Source organism: Hemitrygon akajei, chromosome 10 (assembly GCF_048418815.1).
Source record: "Hemitrygon akajei chromosome 10, sHemAka1.3, whole genome shotgun sequence".
In the NCBI taxonomy this organism is placed as follows: Eukaryota; Metazoa; Chordata; class Chondrichthyes; order Myliobatiformes; family Dasyatidae; genus Hemitrygon; species Hemitrygon akajei.
In genome coordinates, this window is record NC_133133.1 from 89285873 (window position 1) to 89306408 (window position 20536).

Sequence of the window (20536 nt, forward strand, 5' to 3'; positions counted from 1 at the left end):
GAAATGCTGTGTTTTTTTTTGAAAACTTGAGCTTCTTTGTATAGATGATGTGAACTGAATCTAAAGTCTTTTCCATAAACAACCATATATTCCATTATTGTTTAGTTTTGAGATGCTGAATGGTTTGCTGTACCATTAATTGTCATCTTCCACTTCCAGCAAAATGATCAACCTGTCCGTGCCTGATACGATTGATGAAAGAACAATCAACAAAAAAAAACTTACAGCATTTACCATTCAGGTAACTGATTGTACTGAGAGATTAATAATAACCATCAGGACAGTCACAGTAATGCTTGAATTATTTAACTTAGATAATGCTAATGATATTTTGACAATGTTACTAGACTAGTCAATCAATGCTCGTTTGTTTAGTTTTCATGTGCACATGAGCTGTGCCTTTCCCTGAGGTAAAGATTAGTCAACAAAAATCACCAAGTAATTCTTATAAAATATAACAACACAACTTACAGTTTTTGTAACTATTCTTTATTAATAATATTCAAGATTCTGTATACTGTTTTACTAGGCCTCTGGTCACCCTACTAATATTGTCTGATTTGATATAGTGCCAAGTTCTGTGCTGATGCATTCCTATGAAGCATCTTTGAGCATTTTTTTTAAAAACTAAGTTATAAATGTAAGTTATTGCTGCTGCTCAGTGTATCAGAATATGTTGCAGGCCAGATTAGAAAGACTGTCAGGAAAGTGAATAGCCTGTCAGTCCTAAGTATTTACGCACAAATAGTAAGTCCAAATATTGATTGTTTGAACTTGCTATAGCTGTGCGGATGAAGCAAGCTTTATTGAAGAAACCCTCCATTAAGGTTCTATTACTCATTTGGGCAATGGTGTTATAAAGAATGCATAGAGTATATTTTCAACCAAAGAGCCTCTACAGCCTCTTGAAACTAGAAGAAATGTGAGAACGCCACTGAATATTCAGTTTTATCCATGAAGTTTTTCAGCTCTGTTTGCAAGGAAGCCAAGTGAAGCAACCTTATCACTGGAACTCATGTTTTTGAGGTCCACAGTGATGTGCTGGATAACCTGAGTGATGGTCTCCAAAGTGGAAGAGATCCCAAAGCTTGTATTTTGTGTCTCTGATATATGTTTGGAACCAGTCTTCCTGGTACATGAGTGAATATAATTGGATTAGCAGACAAGGAAAATTTGCACTATGTATATCTGATTATTTTGTTTCACACGAGTTATCATTAGCAAAATTATATGAAATGGAAAGCTGTTTAAAGCGAAATATTATCTGCCTAGCTTATGTGACAACTGATTTTGAGAATAGTCTCATACTTCTTTCAGCCTTTTGGAAGATTCTAAAATTAGATACATTTCGTTCTTGCATGAACACAAAACTTGAATTGGCAAAAGTTTGTGTTGGGAATTGTGAGCACAAATAAAGATGAAAATGTTGGAAATACTTAGTAGGTCGGGCAGCATCTGGGTGGGAGATACAGTGGGGAAGTTTACTGTTTTTGCCAATGCTGTCTGAGCAGTTCAGCTTTTCCAGGGATGTTCAGGTTTCCAGTATCAGTTACTGTAAGGACAGTCTTGTGTCTCAAATGTGCTGTACTGTATAACTGTAGCAATATATATATAACTTTAGGAAAGTTAACACTGACCTGTTTATTTCATTGCATATTAACATATTTAAATATTTGATTTGTATAGGAGAACTTGAATCTTGCGTTGAACTCTGCCTCTGCTATTGGTTGTCATGTTGTCAATATTGGTGCACAAGACTTAAGAGAAGGAAAACCCCATTTGGTTTTGGGACTTCTATGGCAGATCATTAAAATCGGGCTGTTTGCAGACATTGAACTCAGCCGAAATGAAGGTAAGGCAAATACTAATGAATGTAGCATCAAGAGTGGGCAATGCATCCTCTCTAGCCAGCTCCATCATTCAGTAAGATGACGGCTGCTGATCTCTGATCAAGTTCCATGCCATCGTATTTTCCTATATTCTTAATACATTTGGTTAACAAAATCTACTATTCCCAGATTTAAATAACAAACTAATATGAAATGCTACTTGTGGAAGAATTATAATGTTCAGGCACCCCACAAGCACTCCACACTCCCTGTTTCACTTGAGAAAGGCCTGGTTAATGTCTTGGTCATGGTCCAAATACCTTGAGAGTCCGTAAGTTGTGGGAACAGTTCAGTGTCAGTTCAAGAGAAGTTGGGTGAGGTTAACCCCTCTGGCTCTGGAGCCTGATGGCTAAGGGGTAACAAGTGTTCCTGAACCTGGTGGCATAGGTTGTAAGGCTCCCTTACCTCCTTCCTGATGGCTAAGGGGTAACAAGTGTTCCTGAACCTGGTGGCATAGGTTGTAAGGCTCCCTTACCTCCTTCCTGATGGCTGCAGCAAGAAGGGAGCATGGCCTTGGATGGTGGGACTCCTTGATGATGGATGCTGCTTTCCTAAGACAGTGCTCAATAGTGGTGAGGGCTTTGCCTGTACTGGACTGTGCTGTATCCACTACTTTTTGTGGACGTTTATGTTAGAGTATTGAAATTTCCATACTCTCCTAGATGTTTATCGAAGTTTTAGCTGTCATGTTGAATCTTCACAAACTTCTAAGAAAGCAGAGGCGTTACTGTGCTTTCTTTGAAATGGCACTTACAAGCTGGGCCCAGACAGATCCTCTGAAATGATGACACTGAGGAATTTAAAGTTACAGACCCTCTGCACCTCTGATTCCCCGATGAGGACTGGCTCATGAACCTCCAGTTTCTTCCTCCTGGCTGTCCTTGGTTTTGCTGTCTTTGAGTGAGAGGTTGTTGTTGTAGCACCACTCAACTAGATCTTCAATGTCCCCACCTATATGCTGATTTATCACCACATTTGATCTGGCCTACAATAGTGGTGTTGTCTACAAATCTAAGTATGGCTTTGGAGCTCTGCCTAGCCTCACAGTCATAACTATAAAGTGAGTAGAGCAGAGGGGGTGAGGGGGCTAAGCACACAATCTTGTGGTGCACTTATGGGGATTGTGGAGGAGATGTTGTTGTCAATCTGAACTGACTGGGTCTGCAAGTGAGGAAATTGAAGATCCACTTGCTCAAGGAGGTACTGAGGCCAATTTCTTGGAGCTTATTAATTAGTTTTGAGGGGATGATTGTGTTGAGTACAGAGTTGTCATCAATGAAAAGCATCCTATTGAATGCAGCCTCACTGTCCACATTTTCCAGGGATAACTTAAGAGCCAAAGGAGTGGCATCTGCTGTTGACCTGTTGTAACAGTAGGCTAATAGGAGTGGATCTAAGTCACCCCCCAGGCAGACTTGATATATTTCATCATCAACCTCTCAAAGCATTTCTTGGATGTAAGTGGTATTGGATGATAGTCATTGAGGCAGGTTACCATGCTCTTCTTAGGCCCCGGTATAATTGAAACCTGCTTGAAGCAGGTGGGTACCTCAGACTGCCAAAGCAAGAGGTTAAAGATTTCAGTGAACACTCCAGCCAGTGGAGCAGCACAGGTCTCTAGTACTTGGCCAGGTACCCTGTCTGGGCCAGAAGTTATGCTAATTTTGTGTGCCAGAATTTGTTATTCTTTTTTATTACTTCAGACCATGATGTTTTAACTTCTCTAGGCTCTGGATCTTACTGATGTTTGCTTTGTTTCTTTTCCAGAAAATACTTAATTCTATCCATTTTTAGGTTCAAATTGTGTTTTTACTCGTGATTGTTTATGCTATAAGTTACTAGGAAGTTTAATGGTTCAATCAACACACTCATCATATTTCCCTTCTTGTGACAGTGGCTGCTTAGATATGTGACTTTCCACTTCATTATCTAAATTGTTAATTAATATACTGAATAATGTGGTCAGCTTTTGTTGAAATTCAGTTGTGGAAGTCAGTTTCAGCCCACGTAACGATTCTACATTGTACTTGCTTTCTTCAATACTGATCAACAATAGGAAGTTGAAGTATTGATCTGTTCTGTAAATGAAATTAACTAAAAATGAAATGGGGAGAGTGTTGGGTGAAATGGTGTGACAAACATCTGTAGGGCACAGGAATGAAACCATGCCTGTAATCTAATTGGTGTGAGCCACTGTGTTGTGCAAGAATTTTATGTTCATTATGGTTTTAAGACCTCTGGAATTGGACAAGTTTAGGATGATCATTGTGGTCTATTAAAGTTTCTGTTTCCAGAAATCTGTTCAGAAGATGCATTTTTCAAGACCCTCAGCATTGATACAGATGAAACATTTGTTTTAAATCAAATGATGACAGGCAGCCTGATTTGAGCAATTTTTCTTCATTATTGGACTGCTCAATTAACTGAATGTTGATATGTGGCAGCATCAATTTTTGCCATTTTTGACTTTTTGTTTCCCAATGAGAACCACCAATTACCAATTTTCAATTGTACTTAATGAAACTTGTTTTTTTTTTAAATTTTAAATGATTTTGGTATTTAAAATTAAAACACAATGGGCCTGGCAACTGAAAGATGAGAAATACTGCACCTTTTAGGAATCTGAGATAAAAATAGCAAATTCCAGATATTCCTGGCAGGTCAAGCAGCATCTGTGGAGAAGAAAAAGCAGGTTACTGTTGCTGATTGATCAACCTGCTGCATCGGAAATGACTGAAGTTTGTATTCTAATTCAGCTTGCTGTGGTTATGCTCATGATGTGGTCTCCATATAAGAGAAACCAAACATAGAATGGATAACCACTTTGCAAACCACTTTCATTAGGTCCATAAAGATGAATTTGGCCTTCTAGTTGCCTCTCACTTTAGTTTTCTTTCCTAGTCCCATTCTGCCATTGACCTGAAATACTGTTCCAGCAAAGCCCAGAATAAGCTGTGGAAAGATTCAGCCCTCAGGATGTAAAACTAAATTCATCATTTTCAAAACAAAACTAGTCTTTCCTGTTGTATCAGAATCAGCCAATTGTTATCAGGGATGCTGGTTTTCTTTCTCCACAAAGGTGCGGGCTGACCTTTATTTCCAATGCACAGTTTGAGTTTTATAATCCTTTTGCTTTTCTGGTGTTTTGCATTTCCAGTTCTAGGAGTTTTTCCCTCATTTGCATCTTCAAACAGATTATTGACACAAACAAGACCTACATCACATTCTCAGCCAGAATTACAATCACTCCTATCTTTCAGTCTCTTTTTCTCTGGACTCTATCAGAGACATCTACCCCTCTCCCTTCTGCAACTTAGAAGATATTTAGTTTCCAGCTTTTCTGTATTTGAAAGGTCATGAACCTAAAACAATAACCATTTCTACAAATGCTTCCTGACCTGTTAAGTATTTACACCATTCTTTGTTTTATTTCATACCTAGCATCTGCAGCTTTCTTTATGAAATATTTGATGTCAGCTTTTTGAAATTTAAACCATGTTTTCCTTGGGCTGAATAAACCTTTGTTTTCATTAACAATGTTAGCTTTTCATTAAACACAAATGAAAATCAGGATTGCAAGCACCTGGCCTTTTGCTGTTATTTCAAACAGAGTGTATATGTATAGTTACAGTGTTACGAACCCCGTAACTGGGTGTCTTACCAGCAAAGATAGGAGTATCCGTTGAAGTCTGATGATACTATTTTTAACAGTATTTATTAGTAAAAATACACAAAAATAATATCAATGCAAATATACAGATAATATACGTCATCAATACTAAACCTAAAAGTGCGGGTATAATAATAATCAATAAGAAATAAGCTCTATCGTTGACTAGGGGATAATGAATTGTCCGATGGAAATATAAAGTTCAGTTCAGTCCATGCAGGCTGCGGTAGTTGCTGATCAGTGTGTTGCAATTGTTGGAGAGAGAGAGAGAGTAACAGCTATTGACTTGCCTACTTTCCTTTTACGATCTTGATCCGTCGATGCGTTGTTTTTGTGGCCATTCACGTATGACCCCTCCGTCCTTTAGCTAGACCGTTCTTCTGTGGAGGACTCGTCACCCAGGCAAGGGCGGACACACACACAAGCCCCCACCGGTCTCGTAGCGTCTCTCCTGGTGCGTCTGAGGGGTGTTTCCCCAGACCCTACTTTTATCCCCACTCACGGGGTCTCAGGTGTCAATCAGGTTGGGATGATGCAATCCCTCAACCAGACCACTCTGGCTGCTCCCTGAGGGGTTTCAATGAATAGAACAGTACTCAATACACAATTCCTTCTTCAAGAGACAATAGCTGTAATCTCTCTCTTTGTCAATAAGAGACATTCCAACCTTTGTGTATCCCTGCGTTGTCTCTCTCTCATTACTGACATGAGCTGTTTATCTCTCTCATTTCCTGGGTATCAGACCTTAAATAATAGCGATTTTGCGATTCTTAAAAGGCGGGGGGGGGGGGCCACTTTGCACCCTTCTGCCCATCAGAGTTGCTCCTCATTCATAACAACAGCAACTGCATTTCTTGTGGCTTAAGTGTGGCAAACCCTTCCAGGGAACCTTCTACAAGATGATACTTTTTAGAACTCGGCAACAGACTAAATCATGAGGTTTTAGGACAGTTTGCCAGGTCCTTAGTTCAACAGGCCAATTTTAAGGAGTAAAGAATAATTTAATGTGAAATTCTCTGAACATCTTTAATCATGACTGTCAGTGATGGTCTAATAAAAGTTGTTTAGAAAATGAGTATTCATGTTATGGGCCTTGACTGTTTCAGTATTTGCCATTCAGAAGTAAACCTAAACTATCATGCCTATTATTGAGAGAATCTGTGACTTTGGGATGGGCTCAACAGAGAAAAGGGGGCCAGAGTTAGAAGAACACACGGTTGCAGATCAGCAGCTAAAGTAAAGCACTGCAGTTGCTTGAATTCTGAAAAAATAACAAAATGTAGGAAGTATCTATCTATCTATCTATCTATCTAGTCAGGTATTGGTTTGTATCTGTGGACATAGAATTGGAGTTGATACTTCAGATCAGTGACCCGAAACTGGCTAAATATGCAGAAGTTGCAAGTTTAGGAACTAGAGAAAGAACTATTGGGAAGGTGGAAGATGAAAACAACTAAATGATCGGATCCTTATCTCAGGCTTTTACTGTTTGTAGAATTTAAGCAAGGTTTACATTCGTCTTAATTTATACCCTTATTCAAAAGCTAAGAATATTAGAGGTGAATTGCTCAGATTAACATGGTGATAATCAAACATGCGCCTTGGTTTGTTCTTGGGACTTCTCAGTCTTTGTCCACTAAAGACAATGCCAGATGCCTTCATGCTGTTCAAGTTTGATTGTTATTCAACCATACACGTGTATACAGGCGAACAAAGCAGCATGTATACAGTCCAAGGTGTAAAGTACTGTACCAATAGTCACACACAGCATATAGAGTTACAATAACAGAAAAACACACAGTCACAAAAATATAGCATTGCCCAATTCCTTGAGTATCATGGCCTGAAGATTAATGGTTCATAGGATGCTGTCCTAGAGACCACATTTCTGCAAGAACCAGCATGCAGCCGTGAGTCATCACACGCCAGCACATCTGCAGACAACTGCAATCCAGGTTGTTTTCCACTGAGTGAATGCTGGAGAACAGCACCCATGGGAAGGGCCAGCCGCCAACCCAGCACAGACTCCAGGGCACCTGCTGTCAGACTTGCAGTGTAAGAAAACAGCTTTGAAACCATCTTCAGTGCTCTAGAATTCACTACTGTTCAAAAGGATATATGCCCTCAGTACAGGTAACTAAGGTCTCAAGGTGCAGATGTGCAATATATTTATATTTATAAACTGAGAATATTTACAATCTGGTTGTCTGGAAGATAACCACCCGTAATGGCCACATTACCAACCCAGTGTAGCCAGATTGAAATTGGATGGTTTCTTTAAAGAGAAGCGTAATCTGTCCTGCCAAGTTGCTGCTTAAACTATCAAGCATGAGAACATCCATTACTCATGCTTTTCTGTTTAGACTGGTTGATAAACATGGAATGCTAGACAAAGTAAATAGCAATTATCTGTCATTTAACAGGGTTTCGTTTTATCTTTGCTGAAAAACTGGAACTCTTGCATTGTGTGTTCCTCTAAAACTGGCTTCATTGACTTGTGTCCATCCAAGACCATTGATCCTCTTAGTATTGGGCTCTGGAGTAGTGGTTTACTCTGAATGATGAATTTGGGTTTAGCAGTCAAAAGAAGCACCCAGGTCCATGACATTAATGCTTTGAATGTGAATTCTGTCCCCTTGAGCATCCTTGATTTTAATTATTTCGTCATTGACAAAGAGGGTAGAATGTAAATCAGGTAGCCCATGGTCTGTCTTGTGGTAAAGCTTTGGTGCCTCAAGGTAGGATATTATGCCTACTATGATAATGAATTAATTTAGATGTGAATTGTTGGCTCTGCCATGAAAAAAATGAATAATGGTTGTCAAGAGTGAAACAGATTAATTGGAATCCTTTCCATAGCACTGGTGGCTTTGCTCCGTGATGGTGAAAGTCTGGAGGATCTGATGAAGTTGTCTCCAGAGGAACTGCTGTTACGATGGGCTAACTACCATTTGGAGAATGCAGGCTACCAGAAAATCAACAACTTCCACGGGGATATCAAGGTACTTATACATGCAAAATCATGTTTAAGCTGAGATGGTTTCTGCAACTAGTACGAGAAAATAGTTCCGTTCTGAATGTGGTTTAATAAGATTACAATTCGCATCAGTTTTAAATCTTCAAATGCAATTGCCTAGAAATTGGATCACGTAACTTTTTCTCAGTGCTTGTAACTAAAAATCAGTTTAACCTCAGTAAATTACTTTATGTCATTTCTGGGCGAGTCATGGTTCCCAGAAAGTGTGACCTTGTACTTCCTACTCCTATGTTACTTTACAGTCCTGATGTGATATCTGCAATAGGGCTGTATTGATTTGTGTTAATCACCCATCTATCCTTTTTTCTGTACTGCAAGGGCACTTGAACAATGTTATTCTTGGTGGGTTTCTGTTGTCAGGCACTCCCAGGACAACATAACCTGGTCCCCAGAGCAATGCCACAGGTAATCTTAAAGTCCCTGTGGTTGTTTTCCCTTCTCCATGTATCCTCTTCCTCCTCCACCCTTACTGACTCTCCCCAACACATCCTGACTTTGGCATTTAGACCTCTACTCCAAGATAAGCCATGTTGTTGACTTCCCCTGAGTGTTCTATCATTCCCCTCTTTCCCAAAGCCACAGATCACCATTTTCCTGGGATTTCCACCAGTCACCACCAAATAAGTGTTTTGCCACTTTTTCTGCTTTTCTTTCCCTATCTTACTTGAGTAAGAAGACAGACTTCCAGTTATGGTACATGCATTCAAGGCTACATTAAGTACACATGACATTACACTCAAGAAGGCAGTAGGAATTTTTAGCCAAATGCTTCCAAGTAAGATGTTAATACTTACCTAAATGCAATACTGTACTCTATCTACAAATAATTATTTAAAGAGCCAATAACAAGCTACTAGAGGATCTCAGAGGATCAGGCAACATTTGTGGAGACAGAGCAGTGGTCGACAGATGCTACCTGACACACTGAATTTTTCCAGTAGTTTGTTTTTCACTCAAGATTACAGCATCTAATCTCTTGTATCTTTCACTAGTTAAAGGTGATTGATATTTAAAGGCATTGTTTCTCATAGAGTATATTTCTGGAATTCTACCCAGAGGGATATGAAGGTTGGGTTGGGTGTATTTAAAGAGGAAGTAGATCATTTTTGAGAGATTGAGGGATTGATAACTTACGGAGAACTAGCACAGAAAAGATGAGACCTGAGCAGGTCAGCTATGATCATATTGAACAATAATTGACAGACTCCTATGTTTATAAATGATCAATATTCTTGTTGCAAGCATAAATTGTTCAAGTACTTGGGTAAAGGCACTTTAGGCACTTGGTAGTTCATGTACTTAAACTGTGGTCGGAAATGGGGTGATTTTGAATAAGTACCTTCTAATTCAGGATGATATTGGAAAGCTCTGCACTTACCTGAATGTGTGCAACTTCCATAGCACTCAAGAAACTTAATACCATCTAGGCCAAAGAAGTCTGTAAGATAAATTGCTTAAGCATTTACTTCATCCACCAATAGCACACTGCAATGTGTATCATCTGAACGATGCAGTGTATTAACTGAAGGCTTCTATGATAGCATCTCAGACACTGGTACGTTCTTCAATGTGACGGATAGGTGCCATTTATGCAGTGGAAAAGATCATCATATCCAAATTAACCTGAGTCCAACACTGTCCCAGGTTGGATATGTATTACTGTTCATTTATTGTTAATGCATCAGAATTTTGGAATTCCTGACCTACATAAACCACTGTAGTCTGCTAGTGCCACATAGGAGTAGTGCAGCCATTTCTAGAAGGTACGATGGGTTAAAGCCAGATAAAAATAAAAGCTGCCTCTCTAGACACTTGACTTCTATGGATGAACTTGAATAAAGAGCATACTGTAATTAAAATTTGCAACTAGATTGCTTTTTCCTTCATATATCTTATTAAGACAGCACTATGTCCTCAGACTTAAATTTACAGCTTTTTCGTCCTGATCAGTCTCTTTTTTAAGCATCTGTTCCATCATGTACATAGGCTTTGTACCAATTCTTCAAGGGCAAGTGTAACCATCGTTTTGAGGGTTTTTGAATGTACAGAGAATTTCGTCCCAGTGGTGAGAGAACTGGTAACCAGAGTAAAAGATTTTAAATAATTCGTAAAACAATCTTATGTTCTAAACAGTCTTTTTCATTTTCACCTTAAATCCCTGTCTTCTAGTGATTAGACATAGGTGTTCCAGAAATGTTATTGTTATCTATCTCTCCCTGCCTATTACACAGCCTGTGTTCTATCTCCTGATCTGCATTTTGAATGTTTAGAATTTGCTCAGAACAACAGTAATGTACGCCTTCCTTGTTACTCAGTGATTCAGAGACCAAAATATTGAAACACTATGATTTTTGTACTAATTTCAGCAGTGACATCTTTGATCAAGTACTGCCATGTTGTGGGTCTTGTGCTGCTGATTGTGGTTTGTGGGGTATTGGTTTAAACATAGAACAATACAGCATAGTGACAGGTCCTTTGGGCCGCAAGTTTGTGCTGCAGTAATTAAATCGGTAATCGTGCCCAACTGAACTAATGGTCTCTGCATACACGATATCCATATCCTTCCATTTCTTGTATCTTCATGTGCCCATCAAAAAGCCTCTTGAACACCATTATTATATTTGCCTCCAACACCTCCCCAGGTGCAATATTCCAGGTACCCACCATCTCTTTGTTTTTAAAATAGTTCTCTTTTCAACATCCTCCTCTTACCTTAAATGCATGCCCTCTGGTATAGCATATTCTGGCCTGGGAGAAAGAAACTAGTTGTTCACTCTATGCCTCTAGTAATCTTATAAACTTCCATCAGATCTCTCCTTGTCCTCTGCACTCCATTAAAAAAACAAACCAAATATGTTCAACCTCTCCTTTTAGCATGAACCCTCTAACCCAGGGAGCATCCTAGTAAATCCTACCTGCATCTTCCACAATGCCTCAACCGGAGCTAGATACAGTATTCCAGAAAGTGCTGAAGGAGCTCAGCAGGCCAGGCAACATCTATGTTGTCTACATTGTCAACTGCACTTTTTTTCCATAGATGCTGCCTGGTTTGCTGAGTTCCTCCAACATTTTGTGTGTGTTGCTCGGATTTCCAGCATCTGCAGATTTTCTCTTGTTTGTGACAGTGCTCCAGATCCAGCCTAATTAGAATTCTATAAAGCTGCACCATAACTTCCCAACTCTTGAACTTGGCTCCTTGATTAATACAAGCATGCCATATGCCATCTATACCACCTCTACCACAAGCTCCCCCTGGGTTAAGCTCCACCTCCAATTTCTCTATCCATATCTGCAACTGATCTTTTGGATGAGCCTCCTATGAGGGACCTTGTTAATATCTTAATAAAATCCATGTAGCTAATAGCCATAGCACTACATGTATCCATCACCTTTGTCACTCCCTTGAAAAACTCAAATGAAGTTAGTAAAATGTTTTTTCAGAAACTTCTCAACATAGGAAGGCAAAGGAATCATATGGACTGCAGTCTCCTTCTAGAACAACTCTTGCCTGCAGTTTCTTCCTTCATTCACAGAAAGATAGTAATAATTTTAGCTTGAATTGAGAAATCATCCTTAGCTGAGCGGCATCACTCAGCATGCAACTTGAGTATGCAATTTGTATGTTGGCCCCTCTTGAGTCTTGGAATTGCTAATAGGTTGCTATATATAAAGCACTGAAGGAGTCTTTTGGCTGAGGTTTTTAGCTGAGACTTTCTCTGTCCATGCAATTATTCAGGTAGTTCTGGTCTCCATCAATCAATATCACCAAATCTGGTTATTAACTATTTGGAAATTAACTATATATTTCTGGGACCTAGCTCTGCAAAAATTGGCTGGTACATTATTTACAATCAAAAATACTATGTTAGGTGTGAGAACTGCCATATGATTGGTGTGCATCCTGTGCAAATTATTTTTGATTATTAAATAATAAATAGACTTGGTTTTAAAACTTGAGTATATTTGCTGCTTTAGTTGTTTGACTGTATTTGTTTGCATTTAGGATTCAAGGGCCTATTATCACCTTCTGAATCAGATTGCACCAAAAGGCAATAAAGAAGGTGAACCGCGTATTGACATCAACATGTGGGGCTTTAATGTAAGTACCAGTGTTTCTTTACAATAATGGACAAAGCATAACAAATATTCTTCTGAATGAGTTAATACCTTTATTAAAAATAAATTATAGCCTTCAGACAAATTACATTAATGAAAAATTGTTTACTCAAAAACAATGCCCATAAATATGTGATTTGTTGATCTGACTATTTCTTAAACTCATAGCGCATATTTAAACTTTAAGGTTTGATATCCTAGAAAGTTTGCTTAACTAATCATCTGAGTATACTGTGCTCAGATGATAAAGCTTTGGCTTTTAAACTGCTGAATTCATTTTACTTTATGTGATGCATTTTTTAAAAAATCTTTGCAGCTTAAAGTGTAAAAGCTAAGTTTCTTATTCCTATTCTGTTCTTTGCTGTGCAGTGTTTGCTTTAAAGGGAGTTACTGTATTGGGGAGAGGGGGAAGAAGGAAAGTTGCCTGTGATCAGTGAGCTAATCGTGGATGTCAGTCATCTTAAAATAGAATAGTCCTGTTACGCAGGAAGCAACTGAGAGCATGGTGGTTTAAAACTCTTTGAATTTGTGAAATTCAGGTGACGGGCGATTGGTTCTCCGAACCTGGTTTTGAGTTGATAATTGGGAGTTCTTATGGATGCACGTTCTTCAAATGGGTCAGCAGATATATAGCATGCCATAAAATGGGGATGTTCCTGTGCAGTTGATCACGTTAATGTTTCTAAATTCAGAGCCTTACTTCCACTGCTACTGCTCCCATGTAATCTTAAATGTAAATGTACATTCCCTTCACACACTCAATTCTGCCTGTCCTTATTTGACAAGGAGATGTTGAGAACATTGTAGAAATCACTTCTGATTAGGAACTGTCTGTGGAGATGCATGACTAGCCAGTCAGCATGTTTTAAGGAGGATTGTTTGGGAAGTGTAATTCTGATGCAAGTTAAAATCTAGTTGGTGACATGGGAACTACAGTTCCTATCTGTACAAAATGCCTCAGACTTTGTGCAGTTTTGCGGTTTGCTTTTGTATACTTGTGCATGAGGTTTTTTTAAATTGTAGTCTTTATGAGCCAGAAGAAAGAAGAGACTTGCAAATAGCTGCTCAAGGAATCTTCAAGTCTTCCTTCTTCATTTCATAATCCTTTCCTCTGTTCTCTTCCTGCCGTAAGATAAGCCTTGGACGTTTTCTCTGTCTCCCACAATCCACTCCAACCAGAAAGTCTGAGCATTGAACTATTTTGACATTAAATTCAGTGCAATCTCTGCATCTGTGGTTTACCATTTTGGTTTATTCCCCATCCTCCAGATCTAAAAATGTAAGGCAACTTGGTATCACATCAGAAGTAAATATTTCCAACTAGATGCCTAATGCATGCAATGAATATCAATTGTATATTTTCAGATAGAAGCAGTTCTGATAAAAAGATAAACGTGAAATATAGTGAAATCTGAGATAAAATCAGAAAATGCTGGAAATTCTCAGCAAACTAGGCAGTGTTTGTGAAAAGAGAAACAGGCTTACAGTTTTTGATATATATAAAGGAAGAGGAGAAATCATTGGTAGTAATGTTAATTCCTGCATCACAAGTGGAGCCAGAAGATGGCAGTGTCACAGTGATCAGTCCTGTGCCACTATTTTAACACAGTCATGCTTGGCAGCTGGATAGCATAATACCTAATAATTCCACATGAATTGTTCCCAAGGTGTTAAATCAAATGGTATTCAATGTTTTACTTGCCATGAAACCCACTTAATTCATGGGGAAGAAGTTGCACTAGACAACGTGACTGGGAACACCTGGTTCATTATTGAAATAACTCAGCAGGCCAAATCATTAATACAAAAATCCCTCTGATCAAATTGTTGAGTGAAAAGATCTTTCTCTATATCATGTCCCTCTAATCAATCCCATAAACCGCCCCCCCCCCTCCCCATCTTATTCATCCTGGTGCCATATAATCATTTTTTCTATCTTGGGTCTGTAGTTACCTTTGGAAAAGTAGAGAATTGTGGAGGTGGTGGTGGGAACAACAGAATCTATGTCAGGGTCAAATTAACTAAAGCAGGTGTTGATGGGTAGAAAAAGATATTGAGATAATGAGGGAGAATGGAGATGTTGGCAAGGAAACCGAAAAGAAATAGTACTGACAACAATCATAACAGCTAAGCATCCTTTAAATCGGAATAGCTAATGAAAGGGGCTAAGGTAGTGGATTAAAATGTTTAAATTGCTAGACAAGTCATTCAAGTATCTAGAATAATGATCAGGGATTCAGATTTAAATTTTGTCTGAACATTGATTTCTTTAACTTAGGGTAAATTTCTTCCCTCTCCACCTTCTCCCTTTTTCCATTCCCCATTTTGACTCACCTCTCACTCCTCTGCTCGTCTGTCCGTAACCTCCCTCTGGTTACCCTTGTCTTTCCCTTTCTCATGGTCCACTGACCTCTCCTATCAGAATCCTCCTTCAACTCTTCACCTCTTCCACCTATCACCTCCCAGCTTCTCGCTTCATTCCCCCATCCCCTACCCACCCAACAACCTTCCATTTACCTGGTTTAACCTATCACCTATTAATTTGTACTCTTTCCCATCCACCCCCACTCCCATTTTCTTATTCAGACTTTATCCCCCTTCCTTTCCAGTCCTGATAAAGTGTCTTGGCCCAAAACGACAGCTGTTTGTTCCTCACCGTGGATGCTGCCTAAGTTGCTGAGTTTTTCCATCATTTTGTGTGTGCTGCTCTTAAATTTCACCATTAGCTGTGGAATCTAAGCTCAGTAAATAATCTAGATCTTTTATGCATTAAAAACATAATTTGTAATTATGACCGTCTGCCTACTTTATTATTGTAAAAACGTAACTGATTTGCTGATTTCCTTTGGAGAAGAAAATCTTACCTCACCCGGGATTTCTGTGATTCCAGGCCCACCAATGTTGCTGATTCTTAGAAGACTTCGGAACCATACGCACGTATGCAGCTAAATTAAACATCATTCCTCTGAGGCAATGGTGCAAAACACAGTACATATAGTCAGACACATATAGTTATGATCCAGCACATACAGTCACAAAATAATATTAGCACATTCCTGACTGACATGGTCTGAAGATTAACAGATTGACATAAAGTGTGAGGTACATGGATTAATTGTGGTAAGACTCTTGATAATCCACTATCTGACTATTCTGAAATCCAGTTGGAATGACATTTGCCTCAATGCAAACATCGTCATTAAACTACCAAAATTTCTGGGAATCAATCAACTGCAGTTTTCTATCTCCTTGGTAATCTCTTAAAAGGTTATTATCTATATGTAGCAATGTGGATGTTATTTAGGGAGCACTTGCATGGGGTTCTTGATAGTTTGTCCCATTGAGACAGGGAAAGGATGATAAGATGAAAAGGAACCATAGTTGACAAGATGCAGAACATCTTGTCAAGAAAGAAGGAAGCCTACTGAAGGTTTAGGAGGCAAGATGAGACAGGGCTCTAGAGAGTTGCAGTATAGCCAGGAAGGAGCAGAAGAGTGGACTTGGGAGAGCTAGAAGGGGGCATGAAAAGGCCTTGGTGAGTAGGAATAAGGAAAACCCCAAGACATTACACATATGTGAAGAACAGGAGGATGACCAGAAAGAGGGTAGGACCAATCAGGGATAGAAGAGTAAACATGTCTGGAGTTGGTGGAGGTCCTTAATGAATACTTTGCTTGAGTATTCATCAATGAGAGAGACCTTGAAGTTTCTGCGGACAATATAAAACAGGCTAATAAGCTGGAACACGTCAATGTTAAGAAAGAGGAAATGCTGGAACTTGTGAAAAACATTAGGGTAGATAAGTTCCTCGGGCTGGACTGTGTATGCTCCAGATTAATATGGGTAGTGAGGGAAGAGATTGCTGCACCTTTGACAATAATCTTTGTGTCCTAACTGGCCTGAGCAATAGTACTAGGTGATTGGAGGGTGGCAGATGTTATTCCTTTGTTCAGAAAAGGGAGTAGGGATAACCCTGGGAAGGAAAGACCAGTGAGTCTTCCTTCAGTGGAGGGCAATTTACTGGAAATTTTTCTTAGAGACAGGATTTGCAAAAATATGGAGATGAAAAGTGTGATTAGAGATAGTCAGTATGGCAGGTCATGCCTCACGAGTCTGATGGAATTTTTTGAGGATGTGACAAAGAACATTGATAAAGGTAGAGCAGTTGATTTGATAAGGTTCTGCATGGTAGGGTCATTCAGAAAGTCAAGAGGCTTGGGATCCATTGAAACTCAGCTGTGTGAATTCAGAATTGCTTTGCCCATGGAAGGCTGAGTGTTGTAAATACAGTATGTTCTGCCTGGAGTTCAGTGACCAATGTATTTTTTGCAGCGATCTATTCTGGAAACCCTGCACTTTGTGATTATTATAGATGATTTGGATGAAGTGGAAGGTTGGGTTAATAAGCTTGCAGATGACACAAAGGATGGTGGAACTGTGGATAGTGTGGAAGGTTTCAGGTTACAACAGGACTTGACAGGATGCAGAGCTACATGAGAAGTGGTAGATGAACCAGGAGCTCAACCCAGAAAAGTGAGAAGTGATTCACTTTGGAAGGTCAAATTTGAAGACGGAACAGGGTTACTGGCAGGATTCTTAACAATGTGGAGGATCAGAAGGATCTTGGAGGCCACATCCATTGATCACTCAAATGTTCAGCTTAAGTTGATAAGGTGGTTAAAAGGCATATGGTGTGTTGACCTTCATTAGTTGGGGGATTGAGTTCAAGAGCCACAAGGTAGTGTAGCAGCTCTATAAAACTCTGGTCAAGACCACACTTGTACTATTGTGATCAGTTCTGGTTGTCTCATTATAGGAAGGATTTAAAAGCTCTAAGATTGGGACAGAGGAGATTTACCAAGATCCTACCTGGATTAGAGAGGATAGGTTGAGGGAGCTAGTGTTTTTCCCTCAGTAGTGAAAAGATGAGAGATGACTTGATCGAGGTTTGCAAGATGATAAGAGGTGTAGATGGAGTGGCTCTTCAGTGATATTTTTCCCCCAGTGTGAAATGACCAATACCTGGGCCATAATTTTAAAGTGATTGGTGAAAAGTGTAGAGGGATGTCAGAGGTAAGTTCTTGGCACAGAGCGGTGAGTGCATGAAATGCCCTGCCAGGGGTGCTGGTAGAGGCATATAACTTAGGGCATTTAAGAAACTCTTGGAAGGCAACGAATGATGGAAAAATTGAGGGCTGTGTAGGAGGGAAGGATTAGATTGATCTTGATGGATTCTTGATTAGTGAGGACGTCACAGGTTGTGGGGTCGAGTGAGATGAGAGTTTGGTCGTGATGCAGTAACAGAGCGACTCGATGGGCTGAGTAGCATAGCCTTGCTCCTATGTCTTATAACCTTACGGGCTATCTTAATTGGTTAAATGGTCAGCACAGTATAGTGGGCCGAAGGGCCTGCATTGTGCTGATCGTTTCTGTCTATGTTCTAAATCCACTCAATGGAGATACACATCTCTGTTATTGCAGCATTCTAAACTTTGGACAGAAGATCAGTTATTCAAAATTCAGTAATATTAAATTACAATGCATAATACCAGCAAGTGGTTTGTGATCACTCATGTTATTGTCTTAAACATTACAGGAGAGCGATGACCTTAAACGTGCTGAATACATGTTACAAGAGGCAGACAAACTAGGCTGCAGACAGTTTGTCACCCCAGCAGATGTTGTCCAAGGGAACCCAAAACTGAATCTGGCATTTGTAGCTAATCTGTTCAACAAGTACCCAGCTCTTGAAAAACCTGAGAATCATGACATTGATTGGAGCTTGCTGGAAGGTAAAGTTACAACTGAGTTTTGTGTGATTCTAGAATATAGTTTGAAACTGGTATTCGGCTCTTTGTTGAAATATCTGGAGCAGAATAACTTAAAATTGGTGAGACATAATTTAGACCATTGGATATATTTTATCTTTGTGGTGGGATCTGCAGGAGAGAATACAATAAATTTCAATGTAACTCATTTAGTCGGAAACGGACCAGGTTTTCAGATGACCTGCTTATTTTGTGTCCAACAGTGGAGTCAGAGGGCCTAAATTAGGCATGGTCTAAATGGCAGGTGTTGGGGGGTGGGGGGTAAGAATTTAATTTTCTATCAGAAATGTACTGTCAGTTCCAGGCACTCTAACATTTAACAGCAAGAAGGATGGTACCTATGCCATACAGAAGGCATTGCCCAAAAAGTATTGATGCTCTGGAGTCATATAGGACATAAAAGGGTCATGTGCAGCACTGAAACAGGCCCTTCAGCCCACTGAGTCTGTGCTGAGCATCAACTAGCTCTGCTAATTCTACATTTACCCCATTTTTCCTATATTCTAACAGCTCCCCACATCCTACCATCCACTATACATTATGGGCAATTTACTGTGGCCAAGTAGGAAGAGGGAAGAACCGAGCACCTGGAGGAAACCCACCCAGTCACATGGAGAACATGCAAACTCCACACAGGCAGCACCTGAGATCAAGATTGAACCTGGGTCTCTATTGCGAGGCAGCAGCTCTACTAGTTATACTACAGTGCTGCTGATTATCTACACCCACCATCAAGGACCCATATACACTATTCCCACTAATAATCCACTTATTAATGCCATTGAATACTCTGCCCAGCATGATTGTGTACAAGACTATAGGTTCCACACTAGTTGCTGATTAAAGTCTAACGTTCTCCATTACCTCTCCTGTGCAACTGGGGTGAGTAGCTAAATGAATTTCACCCATATTTTAGGAACAAAAGTAGCACTTTGAATTGTGTGGTGGTTAGTTGATTTGCTTGTAAGTCATAAGAAAATATAAAAAAAAGTTGGACCAAGCCACTTAGACCCTTGTCACTGTTCAGTGACATAAAACCTCAGTGCCATTTCCCTTTGCTCATTACCTTAAAGACCCTCAAGAATTGGTCATCCACAGCCCATGTAAATAGAGAATTCCAAATTTTTGCTGTGCTCAGAGTAAAGAAATACCTTTTATTTTTTGAGACAGTGTCCTCAGGTTCTTGAACTAGAGAGATGACTGGAGTAAATATTCTTGTAGTCAGCCCCTGGAGAAATTTTGCATGTATCTTGTTCTTTAACAATCAAAAGCTTAGTCTGTTTGACCATTCTGGAGAAACTCCAAAAATGTTTTCTCCATTTCAAATATATTCTTCTTCAAATAATATTCTGAGTGCCTCCTCACTGGAGTCCCACAAAGTAGCCTATTAGTTGGACTAATCTTTGGCATATTAGTTGCATATTCGCTGAACTGATTCCACAACCTACAGACTCGCTTTCAATGATTCTACAATTCATGTTCTCAGTATTATTTTTTATTTGCACAATTAGTCTTCCTTTGCATGTTGGTTGTTTGTCACCATTTGTTTATGCATAGTTTTTTTTCATAAATTCCTTTGTATTTCTTTATTTTCCTGTAAAAGCCTGCAAGAAAATGAATATAGTAATATACAAAGTTCAAAGTAAAAAGAAATCATCAGACTACTTACCTGTCACCACATACAACCCTGAGATTCTTTTTTCTGCGGACATACTCAGCAAATCTATAGAATAGTAACTATAAGCAGGGTCAATGAAAGAGCAAGAGCATAGAAGACAACAAACTGCAAATGCAAGTATAAATAAATAGCAGTTAATAACAAGAGCATGAAATAACAAGATAAAGAGGACATTGTGGGAATATCTTAAGAGATGAAAGTAGATATCTTTTGTTCAAGAGCCTGATGGTTGAGGGGTAGTAACCGTTCTTGAACATGTTGGTGTGAGTCCTGATGCTCTTATACCTTCTGCCTGATGGCAACAGTGAGAAAAGAGCA

The 20536-nt window shown here is 39.3% G+C and overlaps 1 protein-coding gene across 2 annotated transcripts in view; it reads left to right on the forward strand.

The window, feature by feature from the left end:
* The window catches only part of LOC140734524 (plastin-3-like), a 150219-nt gene that overhangs the window by 120878 nt on the left and 8805 nt on the right, over window positions 1–20536 (forward strand). For both annotated transcript variants that reach the window (XM_073058601.1, XM_073058602.1), the window contains 5 exons: window positions 160–241; window positions 1687–1852; window positions 8419–8561; window positions 12600–12695; window positions 18309–18504. In XM_073058601.1, the coding sequence (XP_072914702.1) occupies window positions 160–241; window positions 1687–1852; window positions 8419–8561; window positions 12600–12695; window positions 18309–18504 (683 nt within the window). The remainder of the gene's footprint in view (window positions 1–159; window positions 242–1686; window positions 1853–8418; window positions 8562–12599; window positions 12696–18308; window positions 18505–20536) is intronic.